Genomic DNA, 24,128 nt, shown 5'->3' with positions numbered 1-24,128 from the left:
CTCTGACCTTTTCCAGTGTGGAATGTTTTGAATGTGTGTGAGAGGAGGGCTGCTGTCTCTCTCTTTCGCGACTCTACACACACCCACACACACACACACGCATGATCCAATGTCTTCCAATAGATAAACAACTTGATCCTTTAATTTAAATATACTTTGTACCATTTCACTTTTATATACTGTATCATATTAATAACTGATCAGTAATACATTGACTTAATGTAATGATCAGTCCTGCTATGCTGTCAGCTGTTTGTAAACATGCAGATTGAAGCTGGTAAACCTCTTTAACCCTTAAATACCCATACATTATCTCCTTTTGCAGAATGGAACCAAATTCTGACCCTCAAATCTAGTCTGCATCCAAAAATACCTTATAGATCATAAATACAGCTTAAGTCTTAGTGTGTTCTTAAGGTATTCTAACACTCGTTTATGGAGAAAAACAGTCTTTGCACAGAAACGTGCAGCTGCAGCTGTACAAAAATCTAAAATTAGAATATACTTCTATATTTGTGCATTTCAGGTCACTTTACCTTAAAACAGCTCTCCTGCAGGTTCCATTCAGAGGCGTATGGACCTGGTGAGGGAATCAAATATCTCCAGAATGCTGCAACTTACAAAACAAACAATGCCAGTGGCCTTCGTCCTAGTCTGTCACTGTAGTTTGTCACGCAATCGTCCTTAAAAAGAATCCCTGTATTGTGTAAAGGCGGTGTAAAGGCGCCATCAACTATGCCCTGAGAAATGTGTGTGTGTGTGTGTGTGTGTGTGTGTGTGTGTGTGTGTGTGTGTGTGTGTGTGTGTGTGTGTGTGTGTGTGTGTGTGTGTGTGTGTGTGTGTGTGTGTGTGTGTGTGTGTGTGTGTGTGTGTGTGTGTGTGTGATTACAGAGCCCCTCTCTATAACTACCATGTTACTGCAGAGGATACTCATTAAGATGCTGGTGCAGATGTTTTACACGCGTGTTTAAAATACGCGCCCCCAATACCTTACAGTGTCTCCAAGGCAACGCTAAAATGTTCAGACATGTTTTTGTTGTGGATCCGGCGATCTGCATGGCCAATAACAGCAGGGAGCGACGTCCTCTGGCTGGGTCACCTGCTCACCTACACGGTTCACACATCATCATCATCGTCGCTCATTGGTGCTTCTCTGTGTTTATTTTGTGTTTTTATAAGCAAAAAAAGTAGTATGGCAGTGTGTTTGAGTGTGTGTGAATTCTAAATTGAGCTGTACTGTTTCTGTCCCCACTGTGTGATGTCCAATATCAACTCCTGTGTATGTGGCGCCACCTGCTGGTACAACATGGGAAGTGTTTGCGAGTGCAACAACCAAATAAATAAACCACAGTATTTTGGAGGGTTTGTTTAAAAAGTCCTTTTATTTGCAAAAGTCTACAGTTTGAGAGAGTTTGGTCTTGGTCTGTGTTCAAGTCAGCTCACTACAGAAGCTTATGAAACGAGACGGTCTGGAATCTGGTTTGACTAAAGATATGAACTCAGCCTGGAGCGCTTTGTTACATAGAAAAGATGCAATTAACTCGCCCTGTTTGACTACAAAGTGCCTAATCTAGATTGTATATCTTGGAGAGATACAGTGAAGTTCAATTTGTTTCATTTAACCACGACATGAACCCGGGCACAGCTTCCTGTCGTTATATTTCACTTGGGGGGCCATTCCTCACTCACACTTGACACACAATGATCTGCACGGGCTGATTAACTGTCACCGCAACCCGAAACTTGTTCTGTGCTAAACTCACAAGCTCACACGGATAACTGCTACTCAGCCTGAGTGAAAACATGTTTCTTTGGTCTTAGGTTATGAAATACAAAAGGGTGAAATGAAGCTGACAGTGCTAAATGGAGCAAAAACGATTGTTTACCATTAACACACACACACAATGCAGTCATCTTGAAAGCTGACATTTCTCCAAGTATCAACACACACACACACACACACGCTCCAAATGTAACCTGAGAGTCTCCTGCCAATAAACCATTTGTGACTTCCCGCTTTAGTGTTTTCCCCTTGAGTGATGGAAGCTAAAGAGGACGGCGGGGGCGAGCCAAAGACTTTTTAAAGCTCGTCGTGTTTGTAAGTGAACTCCCTTGACGAGATGAAGCCGTCTTTGTTCTCGTCCTCTTTGGTGAAGATATCCTCCACCATGTTCTCGTGTAGGGTGTCGTTGGGCGAGTAGCCGTGACGCTCAAACTCCTTCCTCAGGTACTGTTTCACCTGATGGGACCAAAGAGGGGAGGGGAGGGGCGGGGAGAGGAGGAGACTGATGTGAGGAAACAGGAAATGGGAGAATCTCGGAATCAATCAAAAAAAGGATGTCAACCCACAGGAGACAAAGTTTCAGGAAACGCCAGACATTCCTCGCTCTCAGTTTCAGAAAGTTAAACTGAGCTCAAGATAAACAGCTGAGTCAGAGTGTGATGTGCAGACGATAAAACCTTAAAAAAACTTTGATTGTCTCTGTATCTTAATTTCTTCTTCCTCCTGCGTTTGGCTGACTGATCTTCTCCAATGAAATAAAGAACCCCATTATTCATTTATTACTTATTGTTAATGAAAGTCTACCCATCCCAGTTTATAATAAGATCCAAGTCCTATCATGTCAGTAAGACTCATCAACCTGAAGGCTCCTCCCCCTTTTACATCCATTTGTCTGCTGCTCAGGTGTGTTAGGACAATTAAGATCTAAGAGGCACCAGCTGCTGATCAGGTGAACGTGCATCAGCTAACCAGGTGTGTATGTGTGTGTGCAGAGCAGGGACCAGGTGGAACATGTGTGTTACTCAGGATGACGCAGACCCTGAGTTGAGGTCACATCTAAGCTGTCTTCACCTCCTGCCTGGACAGCTTCCAGTCATCGTTGAGGTCCATCTCCTGGAAGGACTCGTGAGACCGGGGCCCGTTCCTGATCTCCAGCACCTCGATGATGAAGGTCAGGGTGCTCTCAGGCGGGATCTTACCTGTGCCGCAGAGGCAATACAGACAGGTCAGAGGTCATATACAGGTGAGACCGGGTGATGACTTCATTGGTTAGTGGATTCAGCGAGGAACTTCTGAGTGAGTACTAATGAGAGGCTAACGTGCTGGTGTTGCGTTAAGTTGTTCTGGTGTTTGTTGCCATAGCAATGGTTAGTTGGGTGTATGCTTACCAGGACAAAGCACATTGCTGGCATGCTCCGTGTTGAGGAAAGGTGGACTAAAGTTAGTGTGTGAGCCCTTCATTCAGTGCAGGGAGTCCTAGAACACCATTCAAAACAAGACAGGTTCACCTTCAATCATGCATCATACGTGTGTGTGTGTGTGTGTAAAGCCACATGCGTGTTGTTAACATGCACGTGGACACAGCTGGAGCACCTGTCCCCTCCTTCCCATAGGCCAGCGCCGGGGGAACGACGAGCTTCCTCTTCTCTCCAGCACACATGTCCTGCAGGCCCTTGTCCCAGCCTACGATCACCTCCCTGATGCCCAGCGTGAACCACATGGGCTGCTGGTCCCCTTCAGTGCGGCTGGAGGACAGACAGAGACACGGGGTGGATGTTCTATACAGTATATGGTTGCTGGAGGTTGATACCTAAACAAGACTGACAGAGGAAGTTCTCCAGATGTTCTAATTAAGTCCAACCAGTAGTTCTGAGAATGACTACAAAAATGAGGACATGAAGGACATGAACCATAACATCTTGTTTAGGGTGTCTAAACACCAAACTTGAGTGTGTATGCGTGTATATCTCCAGTAATACCTAATGAATGAGCACACACACACACACACACACACACATCCCGCCCAGTACCCTTTGCTGTCGGCGGTTCCGTACCTGTTGTGAAACGCGGTTCCGTTCTGGAAGAGGCCCTGGTGGTGGACCAGCAGGATGTCTCCGTACTTGGAGGTGCGGCGGCAGATGAAGGGTCGGTGCAGGACCTCCACGGTCACCTCCGACTCAGGCAGCTTCCCCCCGCACACACACACGAGCAGAGAGGAGCTCAGCCAGCTCAGCGCGCTCAGCAACATGCTCACACACTCACTCACTCACACACACGCAACTGGCACACACACTCACTGCGGAAAACCTGCAGACGATGAGAAAACTAAGCACACACACTCACACAGTTTGTCAGGTTTAATTCTGCGTAAACGCTGCGTAACAGCAACAGGAGGCGCGCGCTAGATGCTCAACGTGGCAGTGATGTCTCATCAGAATGTTGTTGCAGGAAGTAATTCTTTGATTGGCTGCTTCCCCTGCTAAACCACGCCCATAGCCACTCCCCCTCACACTAACCCATTTGGGGCGTTCAATAAATAGTATTTTTAAACTAATACTACTATTAACACCAAAAACAACCATAAAAAATAAATAATTCTACTACTATCACTATTACTACAAAAAATAAAAATGAAATCAATAATTTAGACATGTAATACAATAATAAGATAATAACAGAGCAATGAAAAACAACATACAAGTAGAAAGTTTGTAATTGATATTGAATTGATTGGTATTTAAGTAAGCTGTGTATAACAGACCTAAGACATTGATTGTAGTAGAATATTACGGCTATTATTCTGGTTAAATAGATATGAACTGTAGTCATGGAGAATTCTGAAGTGTAATCTTTATTAGTCTATCGGTCACTGTACAGATTCTTTATGTTTACACACATGCTGGCAGATTACCGCCTCGTATTTTTCTGTGGCGTTGATGGAATGGAGCATTTTATTCATGCTGCAGCAATAACACTGTGAATTCTTACAAGTTTGACATTCATTCTGAGTCTGTCGGGTAGCGTAGATACAGCTGTCGCCTGAGGAGGTCACACGTTTGGTTAAGGATAAACATATGGACATGAAAGCTTTGTGCTGTGCATGGAGACACACATACAGTACATGCAACAACACAGCATTGGCACTTCATACATAAATACACATTTTTATGATATATTGCACAGGCATAAACACATGTACACACCCCTGATTGGCATACTACACTAGATAGTATAATAATAATTACAGCCTCTTTGGAAAGGCACCTCTTAATGTTAAAACACAGCTTATTTCTGCAATAACAGTCAGCAAGTCATACACTTTGTAAATACATAATGTGATACAATCTTTGTTAAGTTGTTCCCACCTCCGCCAGTGTCCATAACAGTGCTGCAGCCGATGGTGTGACGGTAGCAAGGAGCCGCTTTCCTCAGGCTAACAAAGTCATTAAACCTTCAAGTGAAATGTGACTCCCACGGCTCAGAACACAACACCTTACCCACTTTAGTAGTCCCTCAGTCTGCCTGTTAGCTTTTGTAGGAGGGAGGGGCGGGGAAGCTTCTGTAAATCTGAAGCGAAAGCCCCATCAGCAGAGGGAAGAACTGCAAACGCAACGGTGCCACTTCTCTGTCCAGCTCAGGTGAAGTATTTGCAGCCGGTGGAATCGATGATGCAGGAGTCGGTGCATCGGAGCTGCCCGAACGATCTGCAACAGATGCACAACAGAGATTTATGTGTTTTTAAGAGACAACAGGGGGAATAATATACAAACTAGGTCCCTGATGTTGTTTTAGTGTAATGGGGAGTATATAGGCTCCTCTACTTAAAGTTCTAAGATAGATTACAGACAATTACAATGTGGACCCTTTTCATCTCACAAAGTGTTTTCTTTTGACCTTTGACCCTGAGACACCTGTGTTTTTGTCATGGATTACTCTCCCTTCCTAACTTCTGGGTGCCTTCTCACATCAGATTGCAAGAATTTGATCCAGAAGATACATTAAGCGTTGCACTGCTGGAGAGCTACAGTATGTATGTGGCCAGTATCACAAAGTGGCGACTCGTCCCACTGAATGAAAGCTTCCGGTGCTCATACCCGGGAAGATAAGATTTGCAGGTCTGATATCCAAAGTCCTTTCCGTCACACTCCTCCATGCCTTCGTGCCGGTAGCCGTCGCCACAGTACGCCCACTTACAATCTGAAGCGATGGATGTTTCATCAGAGATAGAGAGGGAAGAGAAGGGAAGAGGAGAGGACAGACATTACTAATTGCTTTGGCACTCCTACGTGTTTCAGTCATGCCAATACAGCATTTTCTAGCTAATTTAATTGAACGCAAAGAGAGAGAGAGAGAGAGAGAGAGAGAGATAGCTTGGCACAACAACAAGAGGCAGAGATTAATGGAGTTGAAAAGAAAGTTCTACACTGCACACCACGTGGCTCTGTGCTGTGCTGTACCTATTCCGCCTGCAGTGTGTGTGTGTGTGGGTGTGGGTGTGGGTGTGGGTGTGTGTGTGTGTGTGAGCCTTGAGCAGCATGCGACTCACTGAGACAGGCATCTGTGACAATCTGGTTGCCGTCGTCGCACTCCTCGCTGTGCTCGGCCTGCACCTTCCCGTCTCCACACTTGCCCACTCTCTCTGGGACCTTCTCTGTGGACTGGAACTGCTGGTAGGGCTACAACAGCAGATAGAAACACAGAGTTAGAACGTGGCAGGTGCTGGTTGATACATTTGTAATGCTTCTTTCAGCATAAACAAGAATGTTCCCCCCTGCAGTTGTTTGCAGTACCTGTATCGGCTTCCATCCATCTTTATCTCTGAAGAACAGCACCCTCTGGTCCTTCCTGAATGCTATGGAGTAATCTATATGTAGACCAGCCATCTCCTCCTCACTGTTCACCACAAATATCTACACACAATACAGACAGAAAGGAGTTAGACTTGGTTCATTCTGTTTTGTCCTACATGACTTTTGGGCGTTGATGTTCTGAAGAAGGCAGTTTTGGTTGATGAAGTCTTACCGCAGGGACTTTGCTGGCTCCCCCTCGCTGGGTGTAGCTTCCAAACGGGGCGTTGTTAGCCCCAGGAAGAGGGGGCTCACACTCACACTGACCCTGCGGTCCCGGTGGACCTTTCTCTCCCTTTTCCCCGACTAGATAGAGGCCTGAAAAAAACAAGACGTGCATTACAGGGACCGCGATCAACACACAATACCTGCATCATACTGAGCCTGTGTGTGTGTGTATGTGTGTGTGTGTGTGTGTGTTACCTGCCGCAGGTATACCAGGTGGCCCAGGGTGGCCATGAGCACCCTGGGGTCCTGGGGGGCCCATGACTCCTGCTGCTCCATAATGGCCTTTCATACCCTGCAGATATCAGACAGCACCCCATTATTAGGACAGGCACACACACACACACACAAATATACACACTGAAGGTGACCTACATGGCACCGCCACTTGTGCATTCCATGGATATTCCAGTCCACCGGAAAAGTGTGTGTACGTCCATGCACGTGTGTGTGTGTGTGTGTGGGTGTGTGTGTGTGTGTGTGTGTGTGTGTGTGTGTGTGTGTGTGTGGGGGGCTGTGTGTGTGTGTTTATATTTATACACATGTGTACACTCAGAAGATCTAAGATGCCAAAGGCTGCACAGTCTAAACTTAGACCTGGAAATAAGGCTTGAGTGACTGAATTAGCTGGCGCCAGTGTTCAACACCGGGGTTAAATAGTGCCGGTGTGTAAAAGTGGGCCATGTGAGGATGAGGATGAAATGTGAGGAAGATGAGATGCCAGCGGGCGATTCCCAGCAGAGCCAACATAACCCTCGCTGCACCCGCCTTCCTCCTCCTCCACTCTCACTTTGCTCACCTGTTTCCCTCTCTTTCCTGGTCGTCCGGTGGGTCCCCTCTTCCCTGCCACTCCTGACTCTCCCTTTGGTCCCTGCTCACCCTAGGAGATGAGAGCAGTCAATGAACACACGCCTTTTTTTTATTCAAATTTCTCTCTTAACTTTTCTGTCATTTAATTAGCCATACCTTCTGACCAAGCATCCCCGACAGACCAATGGAGCCCTAAATCCAGACAGAGAAGATTAGAGGCGAGAAGTGAGGAAGGTGAAAGTCATTATCTCACCGGAACAGGGGTTCATAAAGTTTAGGGTTAATTTAATCCTGCCCTTGTTAAGAGTGTGAGCCAAGGCCCCAAAGAAGAAGCTGACACATCGAATCAAGCCGACTCCTCTTACAAGTCAGCAGATGAGACGATTACGGACAAAATGAAGCTTTAAGTAGCATTAGAGAAAAAGTTCTCCACCAACCTTATCACCCTTTGGACCTGTCACTCCAGAGTCACCGCGGGCTCCCTTTGGGACAAATAAGATAAGAGACAGGAAGGGTCAAACACAGGATAAAGCAGGTGAATCCTTGCGAAGCCGTAGGAAGACAAGAGTTTACCTTCTCTCCTTTGTAACCAGACAAACCCTGAGAAGACAGAAATACAACAATAATCAGGTCAAAACAAACATATTGTGCCTGTTTCAATCATTATATATATACACCAATGTTGCTAATGTGTGGCTAACCTTTGACCCCGGTGGTCCCCTCAGTCCTGGTAACCCCATGAGTCCTGAATCTCCTTTCTCCCCCTAACAGAGAAACAGATTCGGGTTTGATCTGGTTTGGTGCTGAGAGAGTCCCACCATACAGACATCATACAGCATCAAGGTCACCGTACCTTAGCTCCATCCGCACCAGGCCATCCTGCCAGGCCTTGTTTCCCTGGGAGACCTGGAGCTCCTGTGCGACCCTGAAAGCAACGCGAAAGCTGGTGAGAAATCTGCAGGTTTGATTTGTGATTTCGAAGCGACTTGATTAGGAAATCTGTTCTGTTTTTAGATGAACTTCAATCAAGTTTAACCATTTTCAGACCAAGTGGACTTACTTGAGTGTAAAGTGTGAGTTTTTGCCTGCTAAATCAAAAATCCAGAATTATTAACGTGAGTCTGCCTGGACAAAAAACATGTATTATATGTGATGCTGACTGTGAGCTCCTTTTTTCCTTCCAACAAATATGCGGACAGTGTAAAAGTCAAAGTTTGTCATGATGCCCCTCTCTTGACTTTATTTCCCCTTAAAATAACTTCTGCTGGCGGTGGAACTCATCAGGTTAAATAAAGGTCCACGAGCAGCCTGTAAACAGTCGACGTCCTAATGAGACACGACAGAGGACAAAACGGTGGAGACGGCCGCTGAGGTTTGCTAATTGTCGAACAGGAATAAACCGCTCATCTGTCTTGCTCTATATAAATCTACAACATGGTAACCTGGCGTCTCACGGCAGCAGCAGCACCTGTACGAGCGTCCCAAAGCTGCCCGCCATGCTGGAAGCGACGCACTCTCATTTAGCTGCACGTCGTTAAAAGACGGCAGCCTGCGAAGACATGGCGGACCTGCTGCTGCTGCTGCTGCCACTGCTGCTGCTGCACGGAGCCATTTATCACTGAGAGCAGAAGCACTTAGGGAGATTAGAGTGCAGGAGTAGAACGATAGGCTGGATCAGCAAGACTGGACTCCAGTACGACGAGGGCTAATGGAGCCAGGAGAGGAGGAGGAGGAGGAGGAGAGAGGGAAGGAGAGGAAGAGGGCGAAGGAGGATGATGGGAGACATCCAAGGATGAGCTCAAGCTAGTGAGTGTAATGTAGCGTGACCCATTTAGCAGCTGCGGAGGAAACTCTGAGCCCATCAATAGACAAATCACATCACAGAGATTGAAGATGGATAGAGGGAGAGAGGGAGAGATCCCATTATTCCAAGGACGTCCGAGGGAGCGGGAGAGAGGGAGGGGCGGGAGGGGAGGAGAGGCTCACCTTTGACCCCGGACGTCCAATTTCTCCCTGCAGGAGGACAAATGAGGGCAGAGGAGACGTTGGTGCTCATTAGAGCAGAGAAGGAAGCAAGGACACAAACACAAATACTTCTGATAGCAAACGTGATTAGTGACATTGCATAAAACAGACAAGACACACACACACACACCTTCTCTCCTTTTGGTCCTCGTATTCCGGGCAATCCAGTGTGACCCTGAAAAATGAGACTGAATTGAAGCAGCCACAGAGATTTCATTTCTACAAACATCGATGCTAAACAGGTCATTTGGCCGCAGCTCGAGGGGTCAAAGGTGAAGACCACACTCTAGGCCCCCGGCTGGAGCGGGGGACCACAAACATACCAGTGGAATATGAATAAGTGTCATTCTATTGATGAAAACGATGCAGTGTGATGTTTTCATGGTTAAATCAACAAACTTTTCCAGTCCATGACCCCTGATCATGTCTTACCTCACCCCCAGGGGGTCCTGGAGGTCCTGCAGGTCCAGGAGCACAACCTGGAGTCCCGGCTTTATGTCTTTGCCCTTCATCTCCTCCAGACACACCAGGCTCTAACAAACTGACAACATCCTTCAAACACACAAACACAAAAGAGTGTAATTGTTGAAGCAGTGGCATACTGAGCACGTACATGTGTGTGTGTGGGGGTGCTTACAGAGCTCCCGCGCTTCCACAGCTTTGGCGGCGGAGGGAAGAAAGGCGGCGGTGGCGGCGACATCAGACAGCAGGGCTCAAACATGATTGCCTCATCGGGCAACCTGAGGGCTGAGAGGAAGACAGACAGTGATCATCTGTGCAGGTAACACACTTTGAGTGACACACACACGCACGCACGCACGCACGCACGCACGCACGCACGCACGCGCACACACATACACACATACAATTTAACAGCAAGAAAATGTATGGAATATAAATGGATAAAGTAAAAACTATGTTCATTAGGAAGATTGATGAAAGTGGTGAAGGTGGTGAAGGGGATGAAGGTGTGGCAGTAAACACCATTATGCATAAATTATTGACATTGGAGTAACTGATGAATGTTAATAATTGAGTCGAGTAAAAGAATGGAAGTGTGTGTGTGTGTGTGTGTGTGTGTGTTTGGTGTCCCCTGTATGAGTTATTCATCAGTAGAGGTGAGAAGTGTGTATCCATGCAACATGTGACCATCATGGTCAGATCATTTATGCAACAGTCAAGCACCATAATGCGCTAATCCTGTAACACACACACACACACACACACACACACACACACACACACACACACACACACACACCACGTACCTGAGTGGGCCGAGAGGATGCTGTCCACATAGGGGTAGTGGGACAGAGTCCAGGCGGGACACAAAAGGACGTGGAGGGACACAGCGATCCTGAGCAGCTCCATTCTGCTGGTTCACCTTCTGCTAATATACACAACACACACACTGTCCTGAGGCGGCAGCTGTCACTCTCTCTCTCTCTCTCTCTCTCTCTCTCTCTCTCTCTCTCTCTCTCTCTCGCTCTCTCTCTTATCATAAAACTTGTTGGAGCTCTACACACACTGCAGCAGCAGATGCAGACACCGCTGTCAGTCTCCCTCCCACTTTAACCCCCCGGGCCAGAATTAGACTGCTGGAGGGAGGAGGGGGGGTCACATAACACCATAACAACATATAGCAAATACACACACACACACACACACACACAAACGGCGGGGGGAACATTCCGCATCCATACCGACCATACGTGATCACACACACACACACACCAGCCCGTCACCATCTCGCACCGAATCGAACATCCTCCCGCCTCCGTGGATCTTTACGCGCGGACTCTCTTACCTCTCCGCCCCGCTGGCTGCTTGCTGCTCCTCTCGGCTCTGATCAAAACGCGCGGTGTGTGTGTATATATGTGTGTGTGTGTGTGTGTGTGTGTGTGTGTGTGTGTGTGTGTGTGTGTGTGTGTGTGTGTGTGTGCGTGTGCGTGTGTGTGCTCCTGCAGACTGTAGCTCCTCTATCAATTTGATCCACTTATCGACCTCCGCGTCTTCTCTTTGCAAAACACAATAGTAAGGGAGGGGGGGATGAGGATGAGGGAGGACCGGCGGAGGAGGAGAGGAAGAGGAAGAGAGGAAGATAACCGAGCAACACCGTGATCGATGCCCGGCGCTGGTTGTTGTGTGATCGATAGAGAGAAGTGAAGCTGATTGAACACAGTGACACCTCACACTCAGCTGGCACGTTTCCCTTCCGTGTCGATGGTGTCTGCTGTGTAATGGCGCCACCTGCTGGATATGTCAGGGTGAAAGCTGGGCAGACATTTATCCTTTACACGCTGGCCAATCTGACTCATACACTCTCTCTAGAACAGCAATTACGCTTTTCTATCCATTTGATTAATAGATCAAAGTGATTGGAAGCTTATTAATGAAAAGCAGAAGAGAACAGTAACATTTTGCCTCGTGTAATATAACATTGTAAGCTATAGACACAGGGATCGCTCAGTTTATGTAGAATTAACCAAGAAATTCAGTCCCAGAAATGACGTTTATTGACAGTATAGAAAAATACAAACCAAATCAATTTCAACATACATTTTAAATGTGCGCAGCTAAAAGCCTGAAACACACAGAGGCCTTAAAAAAACAAGTAAACACTTCAGTGTGAAGGAAACAAAAGAGAACACAGCTGCTTAGCAGGTAAACATAGTACACAATGACAGGCATGCTTAAATAACAGTACAGCACAGCGCACAAGTCTGTACAAGATGTGTGTGAGTGTAAGGTAAATAACAAAGCACCGTGTGTGTGTGTGTAAACTACAGAGCAGAAAGATGCAAACTAAAGCAGTCATACGTGTAAAAACAATCTATAATGTGAACCACAACGTCCCCTTAACCTCTGTTTTTCTAAAAATGTATGTTTGTGACCACAGGTGTGTGTGTGTGTGTGTGTGATCAGGAGGTAGAGTCTTTTAGATAAGCTATAATATCCTGCCGCTCCTTTTTCTTTCTTATCCCAGAGAAGATCATCTTGGTTCCAGGAATGTATTTCTTCGGGCTTTGAAGGTAAATCATCAGAGTTTCTTCATCCCAGATGATACCTGGGAAACACACACACACACACACAGTATATAGATATATGCATGTCAGGTTTGCATCTTAAGGTGAAATGAGGCTTTCATGTCAGAGCAGAGCAGGAATCTGCCACTCTGCCTGTTCAGACCTGCGGCTTTAAGATACGAAGCAAAGCAGCTGCATGTTTACTGCTCACATACTGTATATACAGTAGATACAGAGACAATACAGAGACGATCTAAACATCAGCCTGTTACAGCTGAAAATGAAAGGAAATGAGCAAATATAGAAAAATGGACAAAATCTATCTTATATTCATTATATTCATAGCCAAAAACTAAATAAATAAGCAATACACAAGTGAAAATATTTGATTGTTGTGATCTGGAATGCAAAAAGAAAAATATGATTTAAAAATGTCTTAAAAAAAATTGAGATTGTTGTATTATTATCTGGATTATCCTGAGATTAATTGTGGTTATGTCCATTTAAATTTACTTTACGTTGTATCTTTTATATGTGTACGTCCCGTTGCTATGGACAACGTGTCGCTCGTCTGTCTGTGTCTGATTGTCGGCGGCTGTCGCGTCACGTGATCTCACCCTTGCTGATGTTGGCCTGTGTGTAGGAGTACCCGGGGGCCTGGCCGGTCTTCCTCCCGAACAGGCCCCACAGGTTGGGCCCCACCTTGTGGCGCCCCCCCTCCTCCACTGTGTGGCACTGGGAGCATTTCTGGACAAAAACCTTCTTCCCTTTCTTGATGTCGCCCATGAGGAGCAGCTGGAGAGGAAGAGGAGGATGAAGAGGGTGAAGAGGAGGAGGGGTCAACTTTACACACACACACACACACACACACACACACACACAGGTGGGAGGTAATTAAGTGTACATTTCTGAAGTATACTTGCAGTTAGATTGTGTGTGTTCGTTTCTGTTTCCCCTCTGCCTCATATTAAGGGGCGGAGCTTTACTTTCTACCCAAACCTGAAAGGAAATCTCATAGTTTAGGAGCAAAAACCAAACTAGAAGCTTGTTTCCGTGACAGAAACATCGCGTCCCGGTGAGACAAAGTACTGAACGCATCACCGCACACATGAAGCTGATTACTGCAGAATGGAAGAACGAGTCGCGGTGTTTTAGTCCCACAAACAAACAAAAACAACAACTACATCTACGTTAGAAAAGCTGGAGTGTACCTGTGAGGCGGTTTGGTGGAGCAGCGGCGGTGTTTGCGAAAAAAAGACGATCAATCGGCTCCAAACTCTACTGAAGTTTATAACTTATGAGGCTGAAAGTTGTGACAGCGGGATCTGAACTCACAACTCTGTGGGGCGCGGCTGAAGCTGCTTCAGGGCGCTTTGCGTAATGAGTGCGTGCCAATCGTGTGTGTGTATGTGTGTATGTGTGTCACACCCATAGAGTCTCCAGAGAGGTGATTCACAAGATAATTTAAACAAAAAAAAGATTCTGTAACAAAGCAAACATATTATTTAGGAATATTTATATTTGTAATTAAATTATGTACTTCCTGTTGTTTCTGATGCTTTATTACTTCGAGTCCAGATGTGGCACTGTGCCATCGCCGGGCTGTGGGACCTGTGTGTGTCACCAGGACCGGTTTTGTTGAATGTGAATGTAAAGCTGCCATCAGTGAAAATATTTGTATGTTTGTGGTGTGGGTGTGTTAAGTGTGTATGAGCCATTGAAGCTTTACAATAGCCACCATAAAGTAAAGATTGTATATTTTCCAGCATGTTTGAGGCCCTGAGCAGAGTTTGAACTCTTTCAAATCACATCCCTCATGTTTACTTCTACTTTGTTTATGTTAATGTTCTTAACTGTTGACGTTTCTTTTCAGCTCTTGGTGTTTGATGCTTTAACACTGCTCATATATTTGTTTGGATCGACACGTATATCATTCAGTTGAAGCAAAACTGAACTGAAATATTAAAAACGAGTAATACAGTAAATATGGAAGACTGAAGTGATGGTGACATTCTCCACCTGTCCACCAGGTGTCTCTAATGAGCTCCTCTCTCCCTTTCTCCATCCTGTCAGCTGACTTGTATCACCTGATCCCCATTTCCCCTGTAGATACAGACCAGCTTCTTTTAGTCTTCACCAGATCTTCTACATGGCTTTGAAATTTCTGCCATCTGAATGTTCTGCTTGACTGCATTGCCTTTGACCTATGACCTCCCTGCAAGTGAGTCTACTTTTCAGTTTTGTTGTAAATGAGCCTGTAAGAGCCAGAGATAGGTGGGGGCGACTGGTGTTTCATAAAGTGAAAATGTAGAGTTTACTAATGTTATGAATATGACATAACTTTTGTACATTTGGTTTATTTTGTATGACATCACTCAAAGAACTTTATTTGTCAGGGTTTATTAGAGAACATCCCTTTATTAGTTTGTTGACATAACTGGTTTTATGACGTAGCATTAGCTTTTTTTTAGCATTAGCTTTTTTTTTAAACACTGAAATCTCTAAAATCTTTAAAAGTTTAGCGACGTGTAAAAGAACACAACAATAACAGTTTTTACTCTTTAGATTTAGAATATTTAGATATTTAACAGTATCTGCAGGTGATTAGTGTGAAAGAAGCTCTGTTTGATCTGGGCTTTCATTGTTCAATAATAAAACCCCATGTTGTCCTCTGTGTTAATTATACAGGTCCTCACCTTCATCTTCACTCTAATTGGAGAAGAAGACCTGCTTGACGGTTCTACAGGTACAGAAGACGTCTAAAGGTACGGCGTGCTGTTTTTGGAGCCTCATTAGTGTCAGGTGTTGCTTACAGAATTCACTGTATGGGGCATGAACACAGAAAAGCTGTCAGCCAATCAGATGAGGCCACACTGCAGTAAACACCGAAGCGTCTGGTCGCTTTACGTTCTCTCCTCTCCTCGCTCTCTCCTTCTCTGTTCCTGTTCCGAACGCAGTGGTTGATTATAATCGTAATTTGATTTAGTTTGTGCTCATGCAATGCAGATGAGGCGTCCCGTGAATCACAGCCTGACATTCAATCTTGCATAGTGAAATTACCGACGGGATAAAGCGCCTCGCTCTATTGGCTACAAGCAGTTTAATCGCTCCCTCGGTGTCTCGGTTTGTCCCACATTTCACTTTGCAGGAGCAGGAGCGAGGGGTGTCGGGGGTTTAGGTATAAAGGAAAGTAGCTGTAAATCCTTGAATGTGTTACAAATCACTGTAGAGCGACTCTGGAAGTGCTCTTACTTCACATTTGAGATATATAATGCATAAAGGGGCGGCGGATACTTCTCCTTTGTGTTTGGAAGGGGACGGATAGATGATGACAGGTGTAGGTGAGCAGGAGCACGGCCGCACGAGTGGAACACGGCAGAGTGAGAGGGGTTGCGTGGTTAAACACAGATGAATATTGTTTCAATATCGTGAGCTGCGGTATTTATATATATATATAAATGTAATTTCACTCAGACGAGGCCTTAACACTCAGGTACATTACTAAAGTAGCGTGAAGCTGGAGAGTATTTAGGGTATTACATTGTTTACTGATCTATTTATCTACCTTTTATATTTGCGCGTGGGTATGTATATATTTTATTTATTTGTTTTTACTTTTTGACGTTTTTTGGACCATGATAGCAATGACATTGATCTGTGGATGGCACTGTGAACTCTAGGCACAGGTCGTGACCTTTAGTAACAGGTTCTTCTGTGCCCTCATACGTGTTTGTAGATACGGGACTTGAAAGTTTAGACGAACTCTTAAGACTTTTGACTTTTTGAAATATGAAATCCATAAATATGAGCAACATGAACAATGAAGCGTCCTTCACCCACTGAGTTCATGTGCTTTAATCATTCTCTTACTTATACTAAACCATTCTCCACCGAAATGCCACATAGAATCTAATAACACTGAGCTCATTATGTGTAATAATGATAATAATAATAATGAACTAGCCCAAATACGGGAAATCAATGAATAGAGAGCATATTTTCTCCTCAATAAGCTCAGGTTTGTCTCCCTCTAGCGGTCAGTTGTTGTACAGACAAACCTTCGTGCCTGTTGTATAAATGGTGCAGCGTGGATTTCATAATTAATGAACATTTCTGCACATTTTAAACACTTGTAACTACCTGGATGAGTCTCAACTTTCACTGTGTACTAACAGACTTCAGCAGATAGGGATTTTGATCAAAATTTATTAAAGCTAACACCATATTTCCTTCATATTAGTACATTTACAGCATTTGTATCTGTTAACTGATAAGTCTGTGATGATCAAGTATGTGCTCGCTGATCAGAGGAAATAATCCAGAAGCAACACAAGTCGCTCACGTGAAACTTTTATTGTTTTAAATTGTGTTTCCACTACAATCTTGGCCTATCGCAGAGGCTTTTGTCTTTACAGAAAAGACGCCACAGCAGATCTCAGTAAGTCGAATCCTGCAAGCTCTGCCATCTTCATCTCTGCAGACGTTTTCCCCTGCAGATCTTCATAATCTTCCTCTGCACTCCCGGTCAAATCAAAATTGTCAGACCTGTGTGAAAGGGAATGTACAGAATGGATCAATCACATGGTCAAATCTGGATCTACATCAAAGTCAGGATTTGGTACTCGGCTCTGGACACCGAATGGACTTTGACATGCAGATGAATGAATACTTTAAAGATGGAATCAGTCATTAGGTGAGGCAGATACCGGTTCAATGACTGTGTGGTGACCAGATTCCTTAAAAGGCTCCAGAGCAGGCCGTTCCTCTGGGACATCTGAGGCGGCGCGTTCTGGCACCCGGTGCACTTTGGAACCACCGTCCGCGACCGGCCAAACCTCTGCGGCAGGTTTACGGTGGAAGACGGCAACCTGTCGCCGCCGCCCTCCATCTGTCGGCCAAAGCGCATTGGCATGTTGGGATGCTTGTGGAGGGGCTTGATGGTGGGGGGGTGGAGCTTGATGATGGTCGGGAGGCTGATTCTGCCTGCGGTGGGCATCACGTATATGTTGAAGCTCTCAGTATCCAAAATCCTGCGAATTTTGCTTTTTTTCTGGAAGCGGAAATGAGAGAGATTGAGCTCAGGCTGGATCCTCTGCAGGGTCAGTGAGCAGAGCCTGGAGGGAACTTCCATTAATTTACTAATCATTCATGTTGGAATGTAAACTACATGTACTGTGTATGAGACACAATCCCCCAAACTTCAGCCTGGTAGATCAGGAACTAGAGGAAAGATCCAGCTTCTTATGTTCTTCTAAAGTTAAGTTTAGTGGAAGAATCATTTAACACCTCAAAGCCTGAGAAGAAATGAAATCTAACGCATCCATGTTTAGAAGACACAGCATAAATCAGCCCAGTAGAATAAAAGCAACCCTTTGCGTTCTTACCTGTTCATGCAGCTGTTCTCTCATCGTGTCGTCGCTGTGCAGTAAAGATTTCTGGCTATGGAGCGTTTTCCCGTGGACCTGAAGGTCAGACGCCGAGACCGCCGTTCCCCCAAAGCCTCCCAGCAGCGCCAGCAGCAGAAAGACGGTGGGCATCATGTCGGCAGCAGCAGGCACTTTCTGTCCTGCTGCTGCCCACCATGGCCTCTGTTATTAAAAAATTATACGTCACCTGCCATAGAGGCGCCCACATACATGTACACACACACACACACACACACACACACAGCACACACAGCACATGTCTTTTGTCTCTGCCTCATTGAAAGGTGAACACATTCCTGACTCGGTAATGATCCGGCTCAGAGGCAGCACGTATGTCCTAATTGGATGGAACAAGAAAAAGGGAAATAATAGAAAAAGGGTTCTTAATGAATCATATGAATAGAAGCGAAGAGTTGAATCAGCTTTGCTAATCACAAGCACAGCGTCTGTTTAATTAGATGAAATGAAATTTAATCCACAGGTTCATTCACAGATGTTTATACAGCAGTATAATGACTTTAAACAGGCTTTGCTCCCACAATCTTCAGACCAGAGCTGGACATCAAGTTCAGTCAGACAACAAAACAGGAAACCATCTTCATCTTCATCAAAATACACAAAGTAGTTTATATTCAACTTATTCATGTGAATGCTGCATTTTAGCGAAAAAGGTGAAGTATTGAATCTTTAGCCCCACAGGTCACTTGCAGCAGTTGCTATAGCAACAATAATTCTCCTGTTGTGTTGTGTTGTTAGATTGCTACCCATCAAACAGCTTCAACTGAGCAGAAGTGAGAAGTGATGAACAGAAGGAGTTTTAAAAAGTGACACTATAAGGAGATTGATGCATTTATGAAGAATGATGTGTAGGCAGAGAAATAAACATTTATTAAGGTAAAACTCATAAAGAACTCACAAACTTATTGTATTATATATAACGGGCATCAGCAGGTGTGTTACCTGGATATGAACAGACGCTCTTGTTTGTGCGGCGATGACGTCACCTCCTCCTCCTCCGCTCTGCCCGCTGCCACCCGTGTGTGTGTGAGTGTGTGTGTGTGTCCATGCACGGAGGTGACCTGGCGACTGGCTGGTGTGCGGGGCAGAATGTGAGGAATGCCTGGTGTGAGGCACGGGGTGATAACGGCAACACGCCGGGAACTTTAATTTGATCCCTGCGTCACCACATCCACATTGTTGCCGTTTGCCACAGGAGGAAGAAGCTTTGGAAGCGTCTCACCGGGAAAGCATCTGGTTCTGGTGATTCAGTATCAAGCTTTAGATGTTTTTACGGCTTTGTGTCTCCATTATCATTCGCCCCCTCCTCCTCCTCCTCCTCCTCCCCCCCTTCCACCCTCTCTCTCTCTGTGTCATCTCTCTCTACCCAGCTCGCCCTCTCTGACCCCCCGGCCCCCAGCGCGCCGACTATGTGGTCGAAATTTACGACCCTGTCTCCAACACTTATCCAGGGACGTATCCGCAGAGGGCTTCCCCACCTCCAGCGCTCCCTTTGTTCCTCCGCCTGGCGCTCCCTCGTCCTCCGCCACTGTAATTCTCCTGACTTAATGTTTTAAATGTGCATCCCTCTCCACCCCGCCGGCCTTTTCATCTTTCCATTTTCCTTCTCCCCCCTCCAACTCTCCTCGCCCCCCCTCCCCGTTCGTCTGCCCCGTCCACTTACTCGAAACAGACCTCCTCGTTGGAGACACAACCTGGCTTTGATTTAATACAGCCTCCACCCCCGCTCCACCTCCAATTTTCCATCCATTATCTCGCATCTTTATCAATTTTATGTAGATACAGACGGACGTACGGACGACGTGAGCGGTGCAACAGAAGCCGCAGTGACACCGCTGATCCTCGCCTGTCTGCCGCTCGCCTGTGATCTGACGGCGTTCCCAGAATTCCTCCTCGGGACCAGGACACCCTTGGATTGCCGGGGTGATTTGTGGGAACGCCGCTGTTATCCCCCTGTTGAGCTGATTTATGTGGAGTTTTATCTTCTCCCTCACTTAGACATCATGCAGGTCATCATCCCAACACTTTACATGCCTGTACAGTCGGCAAGGAGACAGATTCATCAAAGCTTTCTGGCAGGTTATAGCTTTATCAATGATCAAATCCATTTCTGCGGGATCTCCTACTTTATGATGTATGGGCAAGACGAGCTGACGCCGGGCAGACAGACAGACGGACGCACGGGGCTCGGACTCGGACGCCGCACGACTGCGGGGCCTCCGTGACGCTGTTCTGATGTTGTGATTGCGGCGGGTAATGGCAGTGATGGAGCCAAATACCTCCCGTGACCACATGCACTTACTTACAAAGTGGGTAAATAAAAAAACTTGAAAGGGCGCAGGAAGGTCGGGAGAGGGATGTGAACGCACCCAGACGAGACAAACGCAGAGACGTACAGGAAGTGAGACTCTCCTGTAGCAGTACACACGCACACACACACACACACACACACACACACACACACACACACACACACACACACACACACACACACACACACACACACACGTACGCCGTTTGCTCCAGTCGGCCCTCAGGTTGATGAAGCCTGGGGTAGATTTGACATAATGACCTTCAGCGAGGAGGTTCGCCACATCTGCTCACGAGTAAAAGTTCAGAAGTGATGCTGATGGAACTTAAGGCTCATGAGTTATTGGTGCTAATTCCATTCCTTCACTTTAGGGAGAACATGTCTGTGTCAGTTTCATCCATCTGAATGAAAACAGTCGGGGCACATTTCTGTCATTAGAGGCGATTAATGGGCCACATTAGAGAGGAAGGAAAGCAGGCGAGGTTTATTTATATATTTTTAATGTATATTCTCAAAAACAGATGTGACAAAGCACTTTACAGACGGGCGAGGAAGAAGAAGAGGAAGAGGAGGAGAGGGGAAAAACAGAAAGACAGAATGTAATAGACGGAAACAAAGATAAAATATGAAACTTGTCCACACACACACACACACACACACACACACACACACACACACACACACACACACACACACACACACACACTCAGACTGATAAATGTTGCAAAATAAAAGACAAAGAAGTTCTTCAAGTGGCGTAGCTGTTTGCAATTTTGCTTCACGGCAGGAAGGTTGTCTATGTAAAAAATGACTTACTCTGCGTTATATATTTTGTCTGGGCTTGCTCGGCCTTGGCAGAGGAGTTCTGTCCCAGATTGGTACCAGATATGTTCAGGAGCAAATTCAGTTTAGTAACATTTCATTCTCGGGTTTTGCTTTGACTCCAGCCTTTGTGTTGAGAGTTGTGCAATTTGATGTAAACCCAGTAGATGGCGCTCTAGGTTTGACTAATGTACACCAGAGGCTGCAGTTTTGTTTGGGAACCTTTCGCCTGTTTCTGTGTATTAACCTGGTGTGTGTGTGATGAAGCAGGAATGTTTTTGTTGTGGAAATAATTGTATTCCTTATTTTGTGCAGAATATGTGAATCTTTCTATAATATAGTGCAAAAGGTGTGAGGTTTAATCCACCAGGTGGCGATGTTACACTCCTCTTCTCTGAGGAGGTGAAGGAGGAGGAGCTCATATAAGGAGGAGGAGCTTTGGGGGAGGTTGTCCTTGGAAAAAGGAGGAGTGTCCTGAAAGAGGGGGAGGTGTGTGATGGCTCTCAGAGCAGGGGGAGGAGCTGACTGTTGCAGCCAATCAGAGGCTCCCAGGCATTAACCAATCAGACGGGAAAAGGAAAAGCAGGCAGGAAACTGAGCAAATGACCCTTGATGAGAGAGAGGGAGGAGGAGGAGGAGGATGGGAAGAAAAGAGGCCCTGAGAGAGGTGTGTGTGTGTGTGTGTGTGTGTGTGTGTGTGTGTGTGTGTGTGTGTGTGTGTGTGTGTGTGTGTGTAGGCTGGGTTGAAAGTCAGCCAAAGCATGTGTTTAGGCTCATGTTTTCATTATAAGATATATTCCTTTTCCCAAGCATAAACGCTAAAGGTCCGTTCAAGTGGAAAGAGACAAATACGGCACGGATGGTGGACGAAACGAGCGATTGAGCTGCAGAGCGGGGAAAGTCAGAAAAGATGTTAAAACGATGTGATGACAGAAAGAAAGAGAGAGAGACAGAGAGAGAGTGAGAGAATGAGAGGAGAAAGAGCATTTAGAGTGATAAAACTTGGAAAGAGGTTGAGGTGAAACACATTTGAGTCATCGGCTCCAATCGGCGATGCTTTGGACACAAGAAAAGATTAATTTCTCCGCTGTTATTCTTGCTCTTGCTTGATTTATATGTTTTTTATGTGCTGAGTGACTCGCCTGATCTTTGGCCCTGGAAACCTTAAACCACAACCAGCACCACCTCACATCCCCCCACCCCAACCCCCCTAGCCCCCCCATCCCCCCAAGCCCGCACATAAATTCTGAAGACAAGGGCGTAAATAAGAACGGCAGCAATCTTTCTCTTCCTCACTTATGTCTCGCACAACGCAGCAGATATGTCGAGTCAGTGCAGAGAGAGAGAGAGAGAGAGAGAGAGAGAGAGAGAATTTTCCCCTCCTGACCTCTGGGCCTTCTCTCTGCTCCCAGTTGGTCGGGCAGTGTGGCTGCTGTTCAAGCAGGTCAGCAGAGGCCAAAGGTCACTGTGACACCCACACAGAGAGTCATACTGTGACCTTCAACCCCCCCACCCTCCTTCATGCAGCTGAACCCTGCACACAGCGCCTGAAGGGACGACACACAACCAGAGAGAGTTAAACATTAAGTTAATTTTTTGTCAAGAATCAATTACAAATCCTTGTCTATTCCTGCTCGTCTGTCCATCTTGGCAGCTTGATTCATGATGTTGTGTCTCACATGTTCAGAAACAGGAAGGAGTGTGTAGGAATGTGTCACCTTGAATCCTTTACTGGCCCCTTTAAGAGCAAAGGAAGCAAGGAAACTATCAATTTGAGTCCCAAAGTAGATTAAACACACACAAAGCTCTGTTCATCTGCAGAAACACTGAGATGAAGCTCAACTGAAGCTCTGATGAAGCTCAACGTCTGACTTTCCTGACTTAAACTTGAGTCTGAGTGTGTTGGGCCTTATGGAGGGTTGTCATCCTGTGCTTCCTTCGTCTTCATCAAGTATCTGATAAAGACGTTTATTACTTTTACCTCATAGAAACCTTCTTTGTATTGATGTTAATGTAGACATAGATAGATAGTAGTGTGTGTGTGTGTATGTTTAAGTGTGTGTGTGTGTGTGTTTAAGTGTGTGGTAGTTGCGGGAAAAAATTCAGCGATTGTTTAATCAAATCTGTGTGTGTGTGTGTGTGTGTGTGTGTGTGTGTGTGATGTCATATCACTTACATGGAGGTTGATTGCTGTTAAAGTGCATGTCGGCGTGCTGCACTCGTGTTTCACTTCCAGGAAGCTTTCATCCTCTCACGTGTTTAACATTAACATTTATTAGTTAAAGTTTATTTAAGTTACAGACGTTTCTAGACTTTATTCCACCTTTTTTTGGGAGGGAATATATTTTTCCTTAAAGTAAAATTTTTTTTTATTAATGAGTCGCTCTTATAAAAAAATCCTTGTCAAATATTCAAATTATTCTATTGCATTTTTTAAATTAATTCATTTAGGAATTTAGACCCTAATTAAGAAGAAAGTGTATTTAATTAATATTTGTAATTATTTTATTAAGTCATAGATGAATTGTCAACATTCATTTAGTTCAATCTACTGTAAATTAAACTCCTTGTCTCATTTAAAGGGAAAGTATGTAAATTGATTTGAAATGGACAATAAAACGTATGCATGTGTGTGTGAGTGTGTGTGTGTGTGTGTGTGTAGCAGCGGGTTAATGTGTGAAAGAAACATAGCCTCTGGTGGTTTGTGATGCTTCTTCTGTAAAAGCATCCTCGCTTTTCCCTCATTTCCTCTCCCTTTCCCAATCTCTTACTGTGCTATTCCCGGCAGCGAAGCGGAGTGTGTATGTGCGCGTGCATGCGTGTGTGTCTGTGTCT

At 45.4% G+C, this 24,128-nt stretch overlaps 4 protein-coding genes across 5 annotated transcripts; all 4 read right to left on the bottom strand.

Moving 5' to 3' along the window:
• Window positions 1-1,378: 1,378 nt before the first annotated feature.
• LOC143000609 (peptidyl-prolyl cis-trans isomerase FKBP14-like) lies at window positions 1,379-4,212 on the bottom strand. The gene is made up of 4 exons (XM_076149995.1): window positions 3,838-4,212; window positions 3,377-3,528; window positions 2,855-2,982; window positions 1,379-2,239 (listed from the first exon to the last, which is right to left on the bottom strand). Exons 1-4 carry the CDS (start codon window positions 4,029-4,031, stop codon window positions 2,081-2,083), a joined length of 633 nt encoding a protein of 210 aa, XP_076006110.1. The 5' UTR covers window positions 4,032-4,212; the 3' UTR covers window positions 1,379-2,080.
• Window positions 4,213-4,720: 508 nt separating this feature from the next.
• On the bottom strand, window positions 4,721-11,061 carry LOC143000621 (uncharacterized). Its single transcript, XM_076150008.1, has 17 exons — window positions 10,959-11,061; window positions 10,328-10,437; window positions 10,123-10,242; window positions 9,821-9,865; window positions 9,652-9,678; window positions 8,519-8,590; window positions 8,367-8,429; window positions 8,239-8,265; window positions 8,103-8,147; window positions 7,822-7,857; window positions 7,655-7,735; window positions 7,054-7,150; window positions 6,806-6,948; window positions 6,574-6,693; window positions 6,330-6,459; window positions 5,878-5,980; window positions 4,721-5,487 (listed from the first exon to the last, which is right to left on the bottom strand). Exons 1-17 carry the CDS (start codon window positions 11,059-11,061, stop codon window positions 5,418-5,420), a joined length of 1,392 nt encoding a protein of 463 aa, XP_076006123.1. The 3' UTR covers window positions 4,721-5,417.
• Window positions 11,062-12,187: 1,126 nt separating this feature from the next.
• LOC143000535 (cytochrome c iso-1/iso-2-like) lies at window positions 12,188-14,096 on the bottom strand. Of its 2 annotated transcripts, none has more exons than XM_076149891.1 (3): window positions 13,928-14,096; window positions 13,334-13,559; window positions 12,188-12,757 (listed from the first exon to the last, which is right to left on the bottom strand). In XM_076149891.1, the coding sequence occupies exons 2-3, from the start codon at window positions 13,500-13,502 to the stop codon at window positions 12,612-12,614; spliced, it is 315 nt and encodes a 104-aa protein (XP_076006006.1). In that variant the 5' UTR covers window positions 13,503-13,559; window positions 13,928-14,096; the 3' UTR covers window positions 12,188-12,611. The 2 variants fall into 2 exon arrangements, with proteins under 2 accessions (XP_076006006.1, XP_076006005.1); XM_076149890.1 differs by having other exon boundaries at window positions 13,334-13,511; window positions 13,928-14,094.
• A 3,029-nt stretch (window positions 14,097-17,125) lies between these two features.
• Window positions 17,126-18,256, bottom strand: npvf (neuropeptide VF precursor). Its single transcript, XM_076149740.1, has 3 exons — window positions 18,101-18,256; window positions 17,423-17,766; window positions 17,126-17,261 (listed from the first exon to the last, which is right to left on the bottom strand). Exons 1-3 carry the CDS (start codon window positions 18,254-18,256, stop codon window positions 17,126-17,128), a joined length of 636 nt encoding a protein of 211 aa, XP_076005855.1.
• Between the last annotated feature and the right edge of the window lie 5,872 nt (window positions 18,257-24,128).

This window comes from Genypterus blacodes, unplaced genomic scaffold (assembly GCF_046128005.1).
Source record: "Genypterus blacodes isolate CSIRO-AG114 ecotype Tasmania unplaced genomic scaffold, CSIRO-AGI_Gbla_v1 ptg000048l_1, whole genome shotgun sequence".
Lineage (NCBI taxonomy): Eukaryota > Metazoa > Chordata > Actinopteri > Ophidiiformes > Ophidiidae > Genypterus > Genypterus blacodes.
Note: the sequence above shows the minus strand (reverse complement) of the source record. Positions and strands in the feature narration are given on the sequence as shown.